Source organism: Alnus glutinosa, chromosome 1 (genome assembly GCF_958979055.1).
Source record: "Alnus glutinosa chromosome 1, dhAlnGlut1.1, whole genome shotgun sequence".
NCBI classification, from domain to species: Eukaryota; Viridiplantae; Streptophyta; class Magnoliopsida; order Fagales; family Betulaceae; genus Alnus; species Alnus glutinosa.
The window spans coordinates 7,097,247-7,115,393 of record NC_084886.1 but is presented as its reverse complement, the minus strand read 5'-3'; the positions used below and the strand labels follow the sequence as shown (position 1 = coordinate 7,115,393).

At 37.2% G+C, this 18,147-nt stretch overlaps 2 protein-coding genes and 1 non-coding gene across 5 annotated transcripts; 1 reads left to right on the top strand and 2 right to left on the bottom strand.

Annotated features, from left to right (window-relative positions):
- The first annotated feature begins 543 nt into the window (after positions 1 to 543).
- On the top strand, positions 544 to 616 carry TRNAA-UGC (transfer RNA alanine (anticodon UGC)). The gene has a single exon. It is a non-coding gene; the product is annotated as a tRNA-Ala (tRNA).
- Positions 617 to 2,157: 1,541 nt separating this feature from the next.
- Positions 2,158 to 12,499, bottom strand: LOC133869377 (probable methyltransferase PMT5). 3 transcript variants are annotated; one of them, XR_009900429.1, is made up of 10 exons: positions 12,204 to 12,498; positions 10,958 to 11,903; positions 8,087 to 8,222; positions 7,596 to 7,836; positions 5,627 to 5,852; positions 5,261 to 5,420; positions 4,769 to 5,073; positions 3,572 to 3,704; positions 2,878 to 3,083; positions 2,158 to 2,537 (listed from the first exon to the last, which is right to left on the bottom strand). XR_009900429.1 is itself a non-coding variant. In XM_062306364.1 (10 exons), exons 2-9 carry the CDS (start codon positions 11,467 to 11,469, stop codon positions 2,934 to 2,936), a joined length of 1,863 nt encoding a protein of 620 aa, XP_062162348.1. In that variant the 5' UTR covers positions 11,470 to 11,903; positions 12,273 to 12,499; the 3' UTR covers positions 2,158 to 2,537; positions 2,916 to 2,933. The 3 variants fall into 3 exon arrangements, 1 of the variants encoding a protein (XP_062162348.1); XR_009900428.1 differs by having other exon boundaries at positions 12,273 to 12,498; XM_062306364.1 differs by having other exon boundaries at positions 2,916 to 3,083; positions 12,273 to 12,499.
- Positions 12,500 to 14,506: 2,007 nt separating this feature from the next.
- LOC133869367 (protein KTI12 homolog) lies at positions 14,507 to 17,358 on the bottom strand. The gene is made up of 2 exons (XM_062306347.1): positions 17,099 to 17,358; positions 14,507 to 15,768 (listed from the first exon to the last, which is right to left on the bottom strand). The coding sequence occupies exon 2, from the start codon at positions 15,719 to 15,721 to the stop codon at positions 14,813 to 14,815; it is 909 nt and encodes a 302-aa protein (XP_062162331.1). The 5' UTR covers positions 15,722 to 15,768; positions 17,099 to 17,358; the 3' UTR covers positions 14,507 to 14,812.
- Between the last annotated feature and the right edge of the window lie 789 nt (positions 17,359 to 18,147).

The following is an 18,147-nucleotide window of genomic DNA, read 5'->3' as shown; positions in this document are numbered from 1 at the left end:
TTATTTTTCTTGTTTCTTATTTGAAACTTGAAAGTGTAATTTGGGAAGATAAGGACTATAATCTCCTGTAATGACAACGTTGGATACATGTTGCTAAACATGGCATAAAAGGGATATTGACTATAATATTGGTCAAGTATTAATGACTTGACCTTATTTTTCTTTAAATATCTAGTTAGTCTTTGGAGGCATGAGTCTCGTTATTATTGCATCCACCGGCTTTTCTTTCACATTTTATTATGTTATTTCTCAATTATTATTTTTTATAGAAAGGTTGATGCTTTTTTTTTTTTTTTTTTAATTTTATTTTCTGGATATAAAGTAACCATATAATTATACAATCCTATGAGGGACTGCATTTAAACTTTCTTCTGCTACACCCCTATTTACCATTTCCATGTTGGATTTCTCATTGGTTGAGAACAATTCAAGAAATTGAAACAACTAAAACCCCAAAGTTCTAGTGTTAGAGGAGGTTCACAGGAAGAAAAGCAAGATGAGAAAAAGCATTTAAAACCAAGCAGGTACGACGTAAGGTCAAGCGGGGATGTAGCTCAAATGGTAGAGCGCTCGCTTTGCATGCGAGAGGTACAGGGTTCGATCCCCTGCATCTCCAACAATCTCTTTTACCTAAGTTAATCACTTTTATGTCGTTGTCTTTATTATGAAGTTGAAATAATGAACCCAGTTATGCACATTTCCAGTGGCTCCACAAAAAGGCTTGGTTTTGTCTGCAATCTGCTCGGATCCACGTTCTCTCTATAACAGCCTGTCTAAATTTGTTCATATTCAAGTGGACGTACAGACGATTTTACATGTGGGGGAAAATTCCAGCTAGACTTTCTCTTGTCCCTAGCCTGCCATAAAACCAGTTGGGTTTCTTTGATCGAACATGTAGCAGTGGAGGACATGCATTGCATGGCATCTATGTCTCCAAGCCCCAACGAGAGAACATAAAAGGAACTATCATTTTCATAGCATGAATATGAAGAAAGGTAAAAAGGTTGGAACTTTGAACTTGACCTTTCTGCTGTAGAACTGGGAGAAAGGAACCACCTGCTTCCATGTAACAAGGTCACAGGCTATTATGTAGACTCGTATTCTGTTTCATTTTTGTGGCTTATAAGCATTCACTACGTTCTCTTCTCTTTTTTTTTGGGGCAAAAAGAGACCAACAGAAACAAGAAAAAACAACCACCTACAAACAACAAACAGAAAACAAAAAGAAACAACCAGAAAAAGGGGAACAAACAGAGGAATCATGGAGGTTTAAGGTCACTCAAAGGAACACTGACAACAGGGGGAGGGACGGGATGAGAATGCTTCCGCTTAAGACACTTTTAGAGACTTAATTGGAAGAATTCCAACTTGTAGGAAATTTATATCCTACTAATAAATAATAAGAATGGAAAAGAGTGCATTCTTATTCATAAGTTCGCTTTCAATCCAAGCAGCTCTTCTTTCTACTCAATATGTCGTCTCTCTTGAGATTTACTCTCTGCAAATAGAAGGGGATGCTATCAACATAATCCTTGCAATTCAACAACTGTAAATATATCTTCAAGGATTGAAACTTTGCTTTAATTATTTTGGATATTCATTTTCACTTGTCCTTATTTCGTAGCTAGAAGGCTTGTAAAGCATCTAGGAGTGCAAATTCTCATGCACATTTGTTAGCTAGATGGACCGCTTTCAACCTTTCATTTGAAACCATTAATTCTCAAATGGTCTCCCATTCTCCCTTCCATTCAAATCAAGAATGAAAAAGACACTCATTTTTAACCATTTCCCCATTGGCTTAAAAAAAAAAAAAATCCGCTTCAATAGCCTTAACTATGAGGAATAGAGGGACTTCGTACAAAGAGTTGGCTTGCGTTTTAAGTTTGTGACCTTGGACCGAAAAATTTGTGTATATTTAACATGTTAGTCGTAATTGATCAACGTGTGATAAGTTGATAACAATGTTTCCCCCATTGAAATTTGGAATGTATTAAACTACGGAACAAAGGCTTAGTGGTTGATTGATTGGAATTACTAATTTCACCAAATCAATGTAATTATTTGGTCTGTGTTCTCCTGGTTTCAGTTTTAACTATCATAATGAGTCCTTTCGACAGCTTTCGGGCATAAATCTGCGAAACAGAAGGATACTTAAGATGATCAATAAGATACTATAATATTCCCGAGGGAGAAGAGAAAATGTCTACAGATACAATTTTTAGCTCTTTTACATTTCGTTGCCATTTCACATTCTATCCTCAACAGCAGCGATTGTTTAATTCCAAGATAAGCAGTCCAAAATCAATCAATAAAGATTTTTTTTTTGAAAAAAAAAATGCGAAAAAAAATTGGATGAATGAATTGCTACAAGCGCTCTGACCAAAAAAAAAAAAAAATCTGATTTGCAGCTACTTTGTGTGGCAAACCTCTTTAATCTACAGCCTCCACATGCCCTCTCGTTCAATGGTGGACAGCGTCAGATCCATCAGGCTCTAAGCATATATTATATGGATATATGCTATCAAATGATCGAAACCCTGCGCAATAATAACATAAGATTATTGTGAAGCTATGTACACCTAAGCATTGTTAAGAAACTCCACTAATGAACGTGTAATAAACGTTAAACACGCCATTAACAGTTGTTTGGTTGCTTCCCCAGTGTTATATATAGTGTAATAAGTTGCTTTTGAAAGGGAAGCAACAAAAGTGGCTAGGGTTTAAACAGCACTTTCCAAGGGATCACAACTAGACCAGTTGACTCAAGGCTCTCACTTTTTTCCAACTATTGCAGGGTGTACGTATGACTATAACATGAACATCAAGTCATTATTGCCCTCATATTTCCCAATTTCCTGACCAATTTAGAGGAATTACCAGAGCAAAAAAAATGTACACTTTTGAAAAGGCGAGACCTCCAGATGCTCAATCTATCATTTCTTAATGAATGGTTTCTGGCAAACAAGCAGCCGCTGGTCACTGCCATTCTGAAGGTCAATCACCCTTGCTTCCCATCGTATTTGTGTAGCAATTGTGCGTGCCATCTCTATAGCTCCCACTTTATCAGAAAGAACAGCCCATCCCTAGCAACCAATCAGAAATTCATATCAGATTATCAACCTCATCATATAGCAGTCTGATATCCAAGCTACTAGCATTATTGAATCCGAAACATCACTGCCACAACTTATTGTGAAGGCACATCAAATGTAAGTGGACTTGCATCACTGAAAACCTTTTAAAAAAAAAGGAAAGGGGCACAATTCAACTCGCCTCCTACTTGTGTATATCTTGTATCAGCGGATTACAAGACAAGGAAAAGTGCCATGAGCAATATTCCAATTTTAATCGAAAAGGTAAACAATTCATATTACATGAAATTTTCCAGCATAGAAAAAGCCAGATCAGGAACAAGAAAGAGGGCGGAAGGGGGGCATAAAGGTTTATATGAGTATAAGACAAGGAAAGGTTTTGCAGGCAATCTTCAAATGAATTTGAAAATAATCAATCCACATAACACAATGGTTTCTGGCATAAGCACTAAAGAATTACTGTGGTACAATATAAATACCTCAGGGCGCAGTATTCGGTCCATCTCCAAGAATAAGTCCATTGCGCTGCACCTCTCTGAAGCGAGATGTGAAAGGAGCCCATTTGCATGAAGCATATCGTATGTCCTGGGGTATGTGGGGAAAGGTTCACACCTGTGCACCAATAGATGATCACAACCATAAATCTAATAGCCAAGAAACTACTTATGATGCAGTAAATTTATTTATAAACAGAGTGTTATTTACAAATTTTAAAGAAAAGACAAAAAAAAAAAAAAAAAAAAAAAAAAAAAAAGAAGAAGAAAAGAAAAGAAAAGAAAGAAGAAGAAGAAGAAGAAAAGAGATAGGTTATGGAGCCCAGAAATGAAAACAAGCTTTTTTTTTTCAGAACCAAAGTTTATGAACATAACGTTCCAAACCATATAAGTTAGGTACATGTATAACATGTCTAAAACTTGGGAGTTGAGTCTCTGAAAGTGAAGTAAAATTGGGACAGCTAAGCCAGAAATCATGTATATTAATTTTATGAAGTAAAGCTCAAAGATTTTTTTTGATAAATAATTGAGATATCATTAAAAGCATTAAAAGCGTAAGGCGTCCCATGTACAAAGGAAGTATAAAAGAGAAGCCACCTAGGTAGTAGGGGCAAAGCTCAAAGATTACAAACAAATAATTTGACATGGGGCTTGTTTTCTTTTCATTTTCTTTTTATTTTTAATGATAAGATAATTTGACTTCTAATTTGTGACATATATGTCAGACAGGCAAGGGGTATATCACAAATCCAATCTAACAATATCTTATATTTCACTAGTTTTTAGTGAGAATATTCCTTGACATTTTAAAGATTCAGATTCACCCTAATTTCTTATTAGAAAAAGGGAGAGAACGCAGAGATAATAATGTGATCAACCTCAACTATTCTTCACACAATATAAGCATGATATTCTAAAATCTAATCACAATCCAAATATATATAATTCTTTTTGCAAGTATTGATTTGTCTTTGTAATACACACACACACACATGCAGACAAATATATATATATATATATAGACACACACACACACTCAAAAAAAAATTAAAATCCAGAAGTTACTTTCTTGAATTTGCATCATATTTGTGATAGGGTGGCCAACCAGATCAATTAAACCCAAAGAAAGCTTCTAATATCACTTAAGAAAAATATCCAAAGGAACTGAAATTAACAACTTACCAATCATGCAGAGCACCAGCAAAGCCTTGATCAAGTATAAGAGGAAGTGTATTAGGAGCTCTGACAGGCACAACATTCATTACCCATACTGATTTTTTCTCCTCCAAAAATGCAGCATTTAAAGCCCCGTAATGAGCACTCATGTCCATCACATTGCGTATCATGTTATATGGCGGTAATGGGTCCTCATCACCAGGCCTCTTTGGGTGGTCGGAGAAAATTAAGGGTGTAAGCAAAGACCAATAGTTTTTCAAAGCTGATCGCCAAAACTGCAAGTTGTCAAAGAAATCTTCAGGCAGAACTCCTGCAGAGATACAAGCAGATCAACAAACTGGCACAGAATTATGACATGAGTTAGGAATTGAATAAAAAGGTAACAGCAGATTGTAATGGTCGTAGAGACAAAATAAATAATCCCACGGTTAGACAGCTGGAACAACAAAAAAATAGTAATAAGAAGGATTATTAAACCATAATGAAACAAGACTTTCCATGAATTTCAAGCTCAGCTGAGCTCAACTGGGAACCAGAGGATCTGTTCTGGATTGGATTCCAGCGTTTGCTAGAGGTCCCACTTACACACGATACAAGGGGCTGATAATATGATTGAGCATCATGCCCTTCTTTACAAAGTGGTATAGCACCCTGCTTGCTGCAAAGAAGAACAAAAGAACGCATTAATAATGCCATAAGTTAAAGAGAAAAATATGGCAGCTCCACAAATACAGCTAATTCATTGGAGCAAGGAAATACCAAAGCTGAAACAGTTCTTACCTAAGTACAAGCCCTACTCCCAAAAAATAAAACAAAAACAAAGCCTTATTCATGGAAAAATGTGCATCATTTTTATATCCTTACCGAGATGCATAGCAATCAGTATCCACAGTTTTCTGCCAGACAAAAGTTTCATCTTGCTGAGCTAGAAGACTCCAACAGATTTCCTGGGTCAATTCTTCCAATGGTGTTAACATGTTTCTCTTCTTCATACTCACTGAACTCCCTTGTAGCTTGCTTGTAGGTGAGGTTAATACAAAGTAACCTCCAGGCTTGAGTAACCGGTCGACTTCTATGAGGAACATTCCATCTGTTTAATAAAGTCATTATTAGACAGCAAAAACATGCCATTTTACAAGTAAATGATACTCAACCCCATAGCCGACCAGATTTATAAAAATTTAAAAAGAAAGATATCAAGAATTAAAAACCTCAGAATAGCATCCATGGGTTCAAACATTTTATTACTTAGCATGTTATTTTGAAATACATCTTGCTTCAATATTCAACCACTGCATTTAGGGGTAACCAAATCACTCCACAGGAGACAAAGTATAACCATCTATAGCTTCTAGAAGCCATTATGGTCTCAAAAATCTATGCATGAACTAAACAACTCCGTATGCATAATAAGAGATTACAAAATTTTGAATCCTTGTTTAAGGGCAGAGGAGATACTATTTGATCCCAAGACAACTGACAAACAATTTTAAACAAAATAAAATATAAGATCACAAAAACCTGCTAGTCACTGAGCCAAAAAGGAGCTTATCCTGGATTCAAATCGTTTTAACAGAAAGGTCAGGGTATGCCTCTCGAAAATCCAAACTCTATCCCATTACGCCAAACATTTTACACCCTTACTGACATTATTCCAACAACCAAACAAGAATTCACAAGGAAAAAAAAAAGGCTCAACAAGTTTCTATCAGAGTCTTTTGACAAACCAAAAGCCTAATTTCACAGAGCTCTGTAAATCAAAGAAATTTATTATACTGATTCCACAAGTTATTAGGAACACGAAAAATCACCCCTTGTTCTCACCAATGTACTGGTTCTGAAACTTCAACACCTTCACCAAAAAAATTTCTTGGTTTATTATATACTCAAACTTATCCAGCTTCCATCTTACTAATTCTTGATAAAGGGAAAATGGGACACCAGATCACACTTGCTTATAACTCAAAAAATGTTACCAAAGTATTACCAATTCACCATTGTACGTGACTTGTTCCACTTTCCTGCATTTCTGTTTATTTTTTCTTATACAACTTCTGCTAATATATTCTCTTCATTAGCACAATTTTACCATAAATTCTTTCAATCACTCGACCAATACTAACATGATAGGAAACTTCATACTTGCTATAACATAGAATAACCCAATGCTGCTGAGGCTCTAAATTCATAGTTGTTATAATGTAGAAGAGCTCAATAATACTAAGGCTTTGAATTCATACTTGTCATATACGCATCTCCTATTTGTTACACACATTTTGTTTGAGAGGCCTACTTCTAATAGAATACTTGTCATATATCCTGACCTCTTATATGGAACACAAAATGCACTGCATCTCTCTTTACCGTTGAGCTCATGCACGTGCCTCTCAAAATGAGTTTATTAGTCTGGCGAATTTTTTTTTAAAAAAGTTGACCCTTCCATGCTTGGAATGAATTATTATCACTATGACCTTATATAGCAGTGACTGCCATTCAAAAAGGGAGCGCAATTTACACCACTGCTTTCTACATTGTTCAAAATATATTTTCCAAAAAGGGTCATTAAAGGAGAGGGAAAAGTCAGCTGGACTAGAAACTTACTCATAACTGATGGTGCTACAGTGCTTTATACTCTGGGTATGTACTATGTATATCTATTAGTGTGTTAAAAAAAGAGAGAATAATGTTACAGAAAACAAAAGCCAAGAAGGTATTAATCAAGGAACAAAAATCCAAGTGGCACGAACCAACCAGTAACAAGTATTGCGAGAGCCAAAAGGAAGCACAGCACCAATAAGTGAGATGAAGTGATCTAATCTAAGTCTAAAAGTACCTTTTTTGTCCCAAACAATGCCACACTGAGCACAATGAACCATGTCAAATGACAATGATGGATATGGAAGCTGTCTCAAAATAAAGTTCCCAATCATTGCCGGAAGACCTCTCTCAAGGGCCAACTGGACTTGGCTGCCAGTTGCCTCATAAGCCGCAATACAAACAGCCATTAACTTCAATGAGACTAAATGAGCTCCGAAGCTACCAAATCCACAACCAATATCTAGTACAGTATGCACCTGTAATTAGCATAAGTAAATTAAAATATGTAATGCAACTAATAATTCTACTGGTCTTCATCAGAAAGGAAAAAGAGAATAACCAAAAGAAAATGCAAACTATATGGTATGATTGATTAAGATATAAAGTTACTACACATTAAGAGGAAAATATAGAATTGCATTCAACAAATTCCAGCTTCTTAAAACCCAATGGTGGCCAACGAGTAACAACTAGAAATTACATCTATGAGATGTGAATAAAACTTACTCCAGCTTGAAGAAATTCAGAATCGCTTCCTAACCCTATCATCTCTGCAATTTGGCGAGAGTAGTCTTTAACACCATCAAAGATCAACCCATCCTCAGAGTGGAAAGCAATTTGATTCTCTTCCAGTAACATCAACCTATCAGGAAAGATGGTAAAAAATATATACTATCATTTTACACAATCAAATCATTAATTGTTCCAGGGATGTACTCCTATGGAGGAGGTGAGTTGGAGGCAAAAATTTAGGGTTTTGTTGTTAAAGGAAGGCAATAAATGCACAACATTCTTTAACTTTATAGCCAACTCAAACAGAAGGTACAATTCCATTGATTCTTTATTGATTGATGGTAGGTCTTCTTCCAATTAGGCAGAGATCAGTGTGCACATTGTCAAGTTCTATCAAAAGCTCTTTACTGAAGAGTGTAGGTGGAGGCCTATGGTGGATGGTCTTTCCTTTGATTCCATTCTGGAGTCTGAGGCTCTTTGGTTGGAGAGAGTCTTTAAAGAAGAGGAGGTTAGGAAGGTAGACTCAGCTATAAATGGTGATAAGGCATCGGGTCTTGATGGCTTCTCTATGACCTTTTTTCAAGCGTGCTGGGATGTGTTAAGGATGGATGGACATCATGAAGGTTTTTAGTGAATTTCACGTTGGAGGTTTGTTTGAGGAGAGTCTCAATGCATCATTTATTGCGCTTATTCCGAAGATTCCAGGTACTTTAGATCTCAAAGATTTCCGTCAGATCAATCTTGTGCGAGGTATCTACAACATTATTGCTACGGTTTTAGCAAACAAATTAAAGATGGTTATGGAGAAGGTCATCTCCAAGTCACAAAGTGCTTTCATCAAGGGGAGACAAATTCTAGATCCGATTCTTATTGCCAATAAATGCCTTGATAGTAGGTTAAGATTGGGGGAGCCAAGTGTTATTTATAAAATGGATTTGGAAAAAGCTTATGATTATATAAATTGAGATTTTTTGTTATATATACTGAGGAGTAGCGGTTTTGGGGGAAAAAGGTGCTCTTGGATATCTCAATGTATCTCCTCTGTGCGGTTTTCGATCTTGGTTAATGGCTCTCTCCCGTGGTTTGAGACAAGGGGATCCATTCTCTCCTTTGTTGTTTGTTCTTGTGATGGAGGCTTTGAGTCAAATGATTTCTGTTGCGGTTAATGGGGGGCTGCTAGAAGGTTTCACAGTTGGGCAACGCTACTGTCTCTCATCTTCTGTTTGCCGACGATACATTGATCTTTTGTAGCACTTGTCCCGCTCAGTTGAGTTATTTGCAGGGTCTTTTCTTGTTGTTTGAAGCTGTCTCGGGATTGAAGGTTAACTTGGCTAAGTTTGAATGAATTCCTGTGGGGAACATTGACCTAGTGGGAAGATTGGCCGAAATTCTAGGGTATGGGGTGTCCAATATGTTGGTTAAATATCTTAGTCTTCCGATGGGGGCTTCCTATAAGGCGAAGCGTATTTGGGATGGTGTTCTTGAAAAGATAAAACATTGGTTGGCTAGTTGAAAAATGATATATCTGTCCAAGGGTGGCAGGATTACCCTTATCAAGAGCACCCTTGCTAATTTACCCACACCTCTTCCCTCTACCCACGAGTGTTGCTAATCGCATTGAGAAGCTACAACGTATTTTTTATGGGGCAGGCTAGGTGAAGAGTTCAAACTTCACTTGGTGAGTTGGTCAAAGGTTTGCTCTCAGATTTCTGAGGGAGGTTTGGGTATCAGAAATTTGTTGGTATTCAAACGTGCTCTGTTAGGTAAATGGTTGTGGCGATATGGGATTGAGAGGGATGCTTGGAGAATTGTGGTGAATTCAAAATATGGCAGCTTATGGGGTAGGTGCCTGGGTGGTGCTGTCTTGAACTTGTAAGAGCCTTTGGGGTGGGGTTGTGGAAGAACATTAGAAAAGGTTAGGAGTCCATCCCAAGCTTTATTAGACTTGTGGTGGGGAATGGGACTAGGATTAGATTTTGGCATGATCTATGGTGTGGGGATATGGTTCTGAATGTTGCTTTTCCAGTTTTATTTGGTATTCCTTGGTCGAAGGACGCCTCTGTTGCGACTAGTGTGGAGCTCTTAGCCGGTTCTACTGTAGAACGTGGCCTTAACTAGAGAGGAGCATGAATGGGAGGTGGGTGTCTTTGCTTCTTTTCTACAGGTCTTTCATTCAGTTACAATGAGAAGAGGTGGTAAAGATAAGCTTTGGGAAGTCTCCTCCAAAAGAGGTATGTTCAAGGTTAAGTCATTTTTCTGCTCTTTGGCTTGTTCTGAAAGGAGTCGGTTTCCTTGGAAGAGTGTGTTGTGGACCCAGGCTCCTTCGAGGGAGGCCTTTTTCGAGTGGACCTCTGGAACACCAATAAGTGCTACGGTGTGGAAATTGGTGCCTACGTGCCTTTTTTTAACTATTTGGAGGGAGGAACAATATGAGCTTTGAGGATTTGAGGATTTGGAGAGGTCCTTGGAGGATATTCTATCCTCTTTCTTCCATACTTGGTATCTTTGGACTGCGGCCTTTGTGTCCTCTCTGACGATTAGTTATGATGATATTCTTGTTCGCTTTTCTCTTTCCAGTTAGGTGTTTTCTTTCGTATTCTCCCGTTGTACTTAAGGGCGCCTTATACTTTTAATAAGAGATTAGTTTATTACTTATAAAAAAAAAAAATTGTTCCCAAGCCCAACAAGGAAATCAATTACAAACCCAACAAAGAAAATCGTGTAAAAACCAATTAATGTGCAGAATTAGTGCGTTCTGCAGGTTCCAATCACTAATGCATTTATAGGTCCACACAATGCAGCAGTTAGCTGTGATTAAGAAGTCCCTTTTGGTAAAAAAAAAAAAAAAAAAAAAAAAATAGGTACCTTTTGGTCATGCTTCCTGACGAAAGAAATTGGTCTTTGGTTATCTTCACATTTCCACTCCATATCACATCCCTACCAGCGGGCCACTTCAGGGGGGTCTTATAGTCCTTAGGAGGGCGAACCAAACACCGCTCCAATTCTCTAGAAACTTCACAATGCCGATCAAACTCCTCCCCATCTTTAAACCCAGCTAACAAATTTGCTGAAACATTGTGACAAGGCACATAATTTTCTCTTTCTTTGCCACAAAGGCTAAGCTCTCTTTGCCGACTAGCTCCGACTGAGAAAGACTTCAGCTCCAAATAATCAACTGCTGTCTGCTCCTTTAACCTTCTATAATTCAAATAATCGTCAGGCACTGGAGTGGGAGTGACAGAGTCAAAGGCATTCGAGGAAGAAGATCCTAAAACTGCAATTAGTGCGAGCAAGCTAATGAGGCACAACAGTAACCAGCTGAGTGGCGGTCTAGGGCCAAAAATGACGGATAGTTTATTCAACCAAGAGCTTCTCATGTCCAAATCGTGCAACTCCCTTCAACAATTGAATTAAGAATACCCACTCAATACCCAATTCCTTGAACCTAACATACAAGCTTCAGTGTATGTTTACGTTGAATCCAGACAATTACTACAAGCATTAGAACCACCACCGTTCACACTTTCCAAATAACATGGGTATACTGTTTCCACTAGATTGTACCATCGGACTCACATAATTATGAGAAGGTACAGCGCAAACTCACATCGATTCACCATAAAACAAAGCAAAATACGAAATCCAGATCGCTAGCGCCCCAAGTTTCAACACCCGATTACGGATCAATAATACAAAAAGAAAGGAACAATCCACAAGATTTAGAATTTCAGAATAAACTGTATAAACTAACTGATCACGACAGAGTAATGCCAATTCTGAAAAACCCGTCCTCTTAATCTACCAGATCAATCTGCAAAGAAGACAAACAATAGGTCACTAACTGTACCGCCCGGTTTTCAAGGAAAATAACGGAATTGGATTACATTTTGATCATAAGATTCCAAATTTTCTTCTCCGTTTTTTTCCACGATTCTCATTTCTCAGCAAGCAAAAAAGCATAAAACACACACACACACACACACACACCAAAAAAAAGGGGTAACCCTTTCCCCATTATTATAATCCAGTGAGGAAAAGTTGAAAACCCAGATCTCAAAAAGGAAAGATACGAACACAGATCCAATCAAACCAACACCAAATCACTCCCTACCCAAAATTAAGCGCAGTGAGCAATCGACATTGATTCCAAAAGTTGGGATTAGGGTTTTGGGGGGCGTACCAGTGCTGGGTCGCTGAAGAAGGAATACTGAGATTCAGAGAAAATTGCAAAAACAGAGACGGAGAAAGGTACGATTGGGTGGGTCAAAATATACCGGATTCTAGCTCTTGAGGCTTGTTTGCGTTGGTCATTTGTTGTAATATTTATATGTGATCCAGAAATCAGATCCAGGAGGCAGGAGGCAGGAGGCTCGCGGATTTAGACGAAAACTAACAGCGAGCGTATATATCATTTTCTGCGTGCACAACAAATTATAAATAAATAAAATAAATTATATGGCGCGGGGAATAATTGTTATTTATGGCGTGGGGACTTCTAAACCCACTTTGGTTTTTTATGTTTTCTGATGTGGCAAATGGCAATGCTGAGAGTGTGGGAATTAAGCGAGAATGCCCAATCAGGACCTTGGAACTGGTAAAGGAGTAAGACGGACAGACGGTTGAGATTTACCCGTCGTAAAGTGAAGTTTAGGCCGTTAAACTTGCTTTGCTAAATAAAGAAGCCAGATGCGTAATTAAAGTCCCTTGATTATGGGATTGATCAGCAGAATACCACTTTAGGTAATAGATTAGTGCTAAATGGATAGGGTAGCCTCTCTCTCTCTCTCTCTCTCTCTCTCATGTCGACGTATTCAATTGTTGCCTTCTCCGCATGTCACATCAGTGTTTGGGGGGGATTTTCTTTCCATTTTTCTTTCTTTTTTTGTTTTAAGAAAAAAAGACAGAAAAGGTGACTCATTGATCGCCTACGGCTACTCCGAACGTGGGGAGCTGAGTTTGTGATGACGAGCACCGCATTTGCTAAATCCAAAGGAGTCCCACCAGCAGGCCCAGCGGGGGGATTGCTTGAACTAATTAAGACGTTTTCTCAAATATATTTTTAAATTAAATTATTAAAGTTTTTTGTTCTATTTATATAAATTCGGAATTTCTCAACCAAAAAAAAAAACCTTTATTCAGGTTGGTCCAGTTTGGTAGCCTAACCAAATGACTGGGGAAATGATGGAACTCTGTTTGTTGAGTGAAAAGGGTGTATATTTTCTCTGTATTCCCAACCAAGTGACTCCAGGGTGGCACGAATAGAAGATGAGCTGTGTCCATGATTCCCCCCTGATACTGAATTTTTCACGGTATATTTAAAGGAACTTCGTTGGATAAACTTTGGTGACAATGAAAATGAGGCTGAACAATGAACATGGCTCAATTGCCTTTGAAGGGTCGTCACTCGTCAGCTTGGGTTGGAGCATTTAACCCCAGAAACTGACCCGTCTCTCATTGAGTGCCCATCCTTGAAGATGATATCGGCCAGTTTGAAATCTTATTTCCTTTTCTCTTCCCTCTCCTTTCTCTTTTGAAGTTCTTTTTTTTAATGGTTGAAAAATAAGATTGATGTGATATAAAATTAAAATAATTTATATAAAAAAAGTAAAAAAAAAATATATATATATATATATATTGTAGTGAATTTTTTATTTAAAAAGCAATAAAAAAATGTTAATGTGATATAAAAAGAAAAAAAAAATTTAGAATTTTTTAAAATTGATATTTTTTTTAAAGAAGCAAACAGAAGGAGAGGGAAGGAGAAATGAAATTTCAAACGGGCCGATATCCGAGTTTCACTGCTGCAGTGATGATAGCCTACGCTGCTAAATCATAACACCCATCCCAATGCGCTAAGGCCATCTCCAACAGACTAGTCATTTTAACCAAAATGGTTAAATTTAACTTTTATCTGCTTTTTTTCTCTTCCAGCAGAATAGTTACTCTAGCCGGTCTTCTTAACATGTAAACAGTAAATAGCCAAGACTGACTATTAACTGTTCATCAGTTACCAAATAAAGTTGAATATAAAGTTGAATATAACAACTCCCTAGCCAGTTAAATGGGGGTGCCGTGCTTGTTCAGTCAGCTGGGCAGCATCTTTTTCAGCTTTCATTTTCTGACTAAAGGATTTGCCACGCAAGACGGCAAGAGCCATTCTTCCCCCTCACATCAGGGTGAGGTCCACACACTGGACCCCCTTCAAGAAAAGCATTCTCAGAGGTAAGGGAGAAAATCAGAAAATCCATGCTTACTTTATATATTTTAATTGCGATCACAATCTAGCTACCACTTTCTGTAAGGACTAACTTGCAAGCAAGGATATGGTTGACATGTACCATCCATCCCAGAAATTTTTTACTACAGGTTACTCTAGAATATAAAAATTCTAATAGGGTAGAGAGAGAGAGAGAGTGAGAGAGCATTTTTCCAAGTAGAATAATGTCGGAATGATAGCTTGGTGTTCCTATTACCGAACACCTTGATACAATTCAAAACTGAACATAAGCAGTAAGCACGGTACAAATCCTTAAAAAAACAAACCCCTAATATATGTCTGTTGGTGGAAAAAACTCCATGTCTCACATAACCTAGAACGGAAGTGTAAAATTTTTTGTTATTTGTCTTTCGTTTTCTTCACTGTTCCATGTCCAAAATCAGTTTAGTCCAAAGGCATCTCCAATAATAGATAACTCCTAACATCATCGACATTATACTCTTTCAAGCAGTTCCCAGTTCCCTGTTCAGGTAGTCCACAAACATCCTCTTGGCACTGTCTGCATCAGACGGTGGTGGTCGCCCACTTAAACTCGTCTGTCCGGTCAATTTAATAAAAGTTCGCCGCAGCCTGCGTAGCTCTGGCAGCCCAACTGATCTTGAAATATTGATAGTTGGGAATTCCTGGCCCAGAGAAACCCCATTTAGAGGCCCTCCGAGTGCCTGGGATTGTGCTTCCACAATGGCATTAATCACTTCCTGTGTTGCTCTATCCAACTCATATAGAGAATTTGCCTCTGAAAACCGTACATTTTGTGTTGCGATTGTTGGCTGTAAAATTTTTACATCCTGCGTCTTTGAGTCCACCTTCTTCGTCAAATGTGAAACAGCATCTAAAACAGCAGCAGAAGATTTCTCTATCCCATCTTTATGTGGCCATAACTCAAACAAAGGGGAATCCCATCTATTTCTTCGATCCGGTTTCTCGAACCTTCTTACCAAATCTTCAAATATCACATCATCATAAGCAGCTTCTCCCTTCTCCCTCCGTTCTTCGTTCCATTTTCTACTGTGGGTTTCTTCGACATCACAATACAGCACACAGTATCTTATTCCAGCAGCACGAGCCAAACACCACAACTCATACCTGTAACCCTTTATGCTATTTAACGAATCTACTATTATGATATTATCTTTTGACACTGATCTATCAACTTCAGACCTAAGCACTCCTCTTAAATTCTTCTCTGCAGTCATATTGGCATAGCTCTGATTGCGATCAAGATGAAGGGAAGTTTCATCAATAATCCTGACAGTTTGCTTTGATTCTGATTCTTTGAGAGCTTCAGCTAGGAAGAGGGCAGCTGTGGACTTCCCACTGCATGGTTGCCCACAGATTACCACCAATGCCATTTTGAAGAAAAAATGGGCTTTTATGCTTCTTCCAAAACAAATATTTACTGCATGAAAATCAACCAACATACATCAATAAAGACATTTTGAATTTCTTCAATTATCTAAGATATGCATTTCATCTACTCCCTCTTCCAAAATTGAGTGTCTTGGTTCAAAATAACACAATATTAAATTAAGAGTAAAACTATACCATAAGTGTCCCTTGATTGGTTTCTCTAGTTCGTAAGTGGGAAGATGAAAACACAAATTCTTTAATTTTTTCAAAGTGGACACTCATTTTAGGACGTCCAACAGAAAAAGCAAGACAGTCAACATTGGACGGAGGACAGATGATTAAGCCCCATGTATAAAGCCATGAGATAGACAGGAAGGTCTGAATTTAGGGAGTGTTTAAATAAATTATAGTTGTGAAAGGATAATTCTTAATCTTAACAGTTCAACCCTGATTTGTGGTATGAAGAAAATATTAAGTAATTCAATAGAATACATCGATAGCACAAGCTGTAACAACTCCAGATCTATATGAACACCAAAAATCTCTCCATCAGAGTTACAGATGGCATTTGGTACTTAAAAGGCTCACAATATAACCTAATCACACATTTAAAAAAAAATCCTAGCAAATGCACACCATTAATTAATGTCATTTTATTGCGGGCTTTTATCGTTAAAATACTGCTTGGCGTTAATGTAAAGAGTTTTTTAGTACTTAGAAAGGTCTCAAGTGCAGCTTAGGTGAGTTTTTGTTACTTTTAGTCAACAAGACTCATTGAGGGTACAGATTTTATAATGATTTTGAAAAATTAAGAAGTAAAATGTTGCAAATGAAACCTTGGGGTTTAACTTGAAACTAAGTCAAACTCTAGGAGTTATTATATAATTACCCCAAAAAATATAAACAACTCTTATAAGCTGTGCATCAGCAATTTTGAAAGAATATGGCAATACTTTCTAAATTTTTTATTTTCAAAATATTACATCTATACCACAGAGATAAAAATTGACGTTACATTCATGAAGCAACAGAAGATACCTTCTAGGCACTAAAGGACCCCCAGTCCTTTATGGATTATTACCGCTAAATTGCAATTTATATTACAAGCATGAATACGCATATACTTCTTCACAATATTTCATAGAATGAGTACAGATAATGGATTTATATGTAAATTGAGTTAATCTGTTAGTCAATGATTTTATGCTATTTCTCTTTCAAAACCACCAAATACTAGTTCATCAACTGTAATTGCAAGAAAACAAATAGTGGCTTTCAATACGCAGGATTCGTATAATCTGATTCGGATAAAAGTTAAATTGAAGATAAAAGTAAACCCTAATCGCCCAAAGATTAAGATCTCTGTGATGGAAAGTTACCTCAACGTGGAGGCGCGAGTGAGAGAGGTAGCTCGGCGTAGAGAGTGAAAGAGAAAGGACTTGAAGAAACAAAGCAGCTCGTAGCTCCTACCTTCTGTGTGTTTGGTTGCCCAAGGGGACTGGCCGCAACCGGGGGCAGCAACTGGTGCGTGTGGGGGAGGGGCTGGGGGATTACCGAAGGGTATGGCGGGTGCGGAAGCGTCGGGTTTTTTTTTTCTTTTTCTTAGGCGACCAAACAATGCGTTTCTTTAAAGGTGCATCTAAAGTTTAATATTATGAACGAAATTTAAAATGAAATGGATAGTATGTATTTTATGAACGAAATTTAAAGTTCGGACATCTATTTAAAGGTGCATCTAAAGTTTAATATTTGCACGTTTTTAAAAAAACAAATAATGTAAAATTATGTATTCCGTTAAATATATCAACTTTAAATTATATTCAGATTCATAAAATACTATTAATTTCATTTGAAATTGAGCGGTTTCTTGTCCACGGAGAAATGCAAAATAAGTGGTTTCAAATTTCAAATTTCAAGGTCTCGTGTATGGTTTAAAATCTTCTCTCTTATTTTTTTTTTATAAAAAACATTTTGATTACAATCATCATTCTATCATATAAGCCCCAATAATAAAATGACAAATATATATATATAATAAGAATAAAGAGTATAATATAAAGAAAAAGGTGGTTGGACCGCTCTATATTGGCTAAACCACTCCTAATTTTTGGTTAAAGTGGGTGGTTCGGCTACACCTAGACTGTCCAGCGGTGGTGAGATGGTTCGGCCAATCCGGTCTCACCACCTTCTTGTATTTTTTTAAAAAAATTATTTTGTTTATATTTATATTTTTTCATTTTATATTTTTTATAGGGGACACTTGTCATTTTATCATTGGTACTGACTTGGTGGATTGACAGTTTCTATCAAAATTTGAAATGGAAGTTGAGAACGAGGAGTTATTTATTATTTTTGCTTCCTACGAGAAGTTTTAAGCCGTTATATATATATATATATATATATATATATATATATATATATATATATC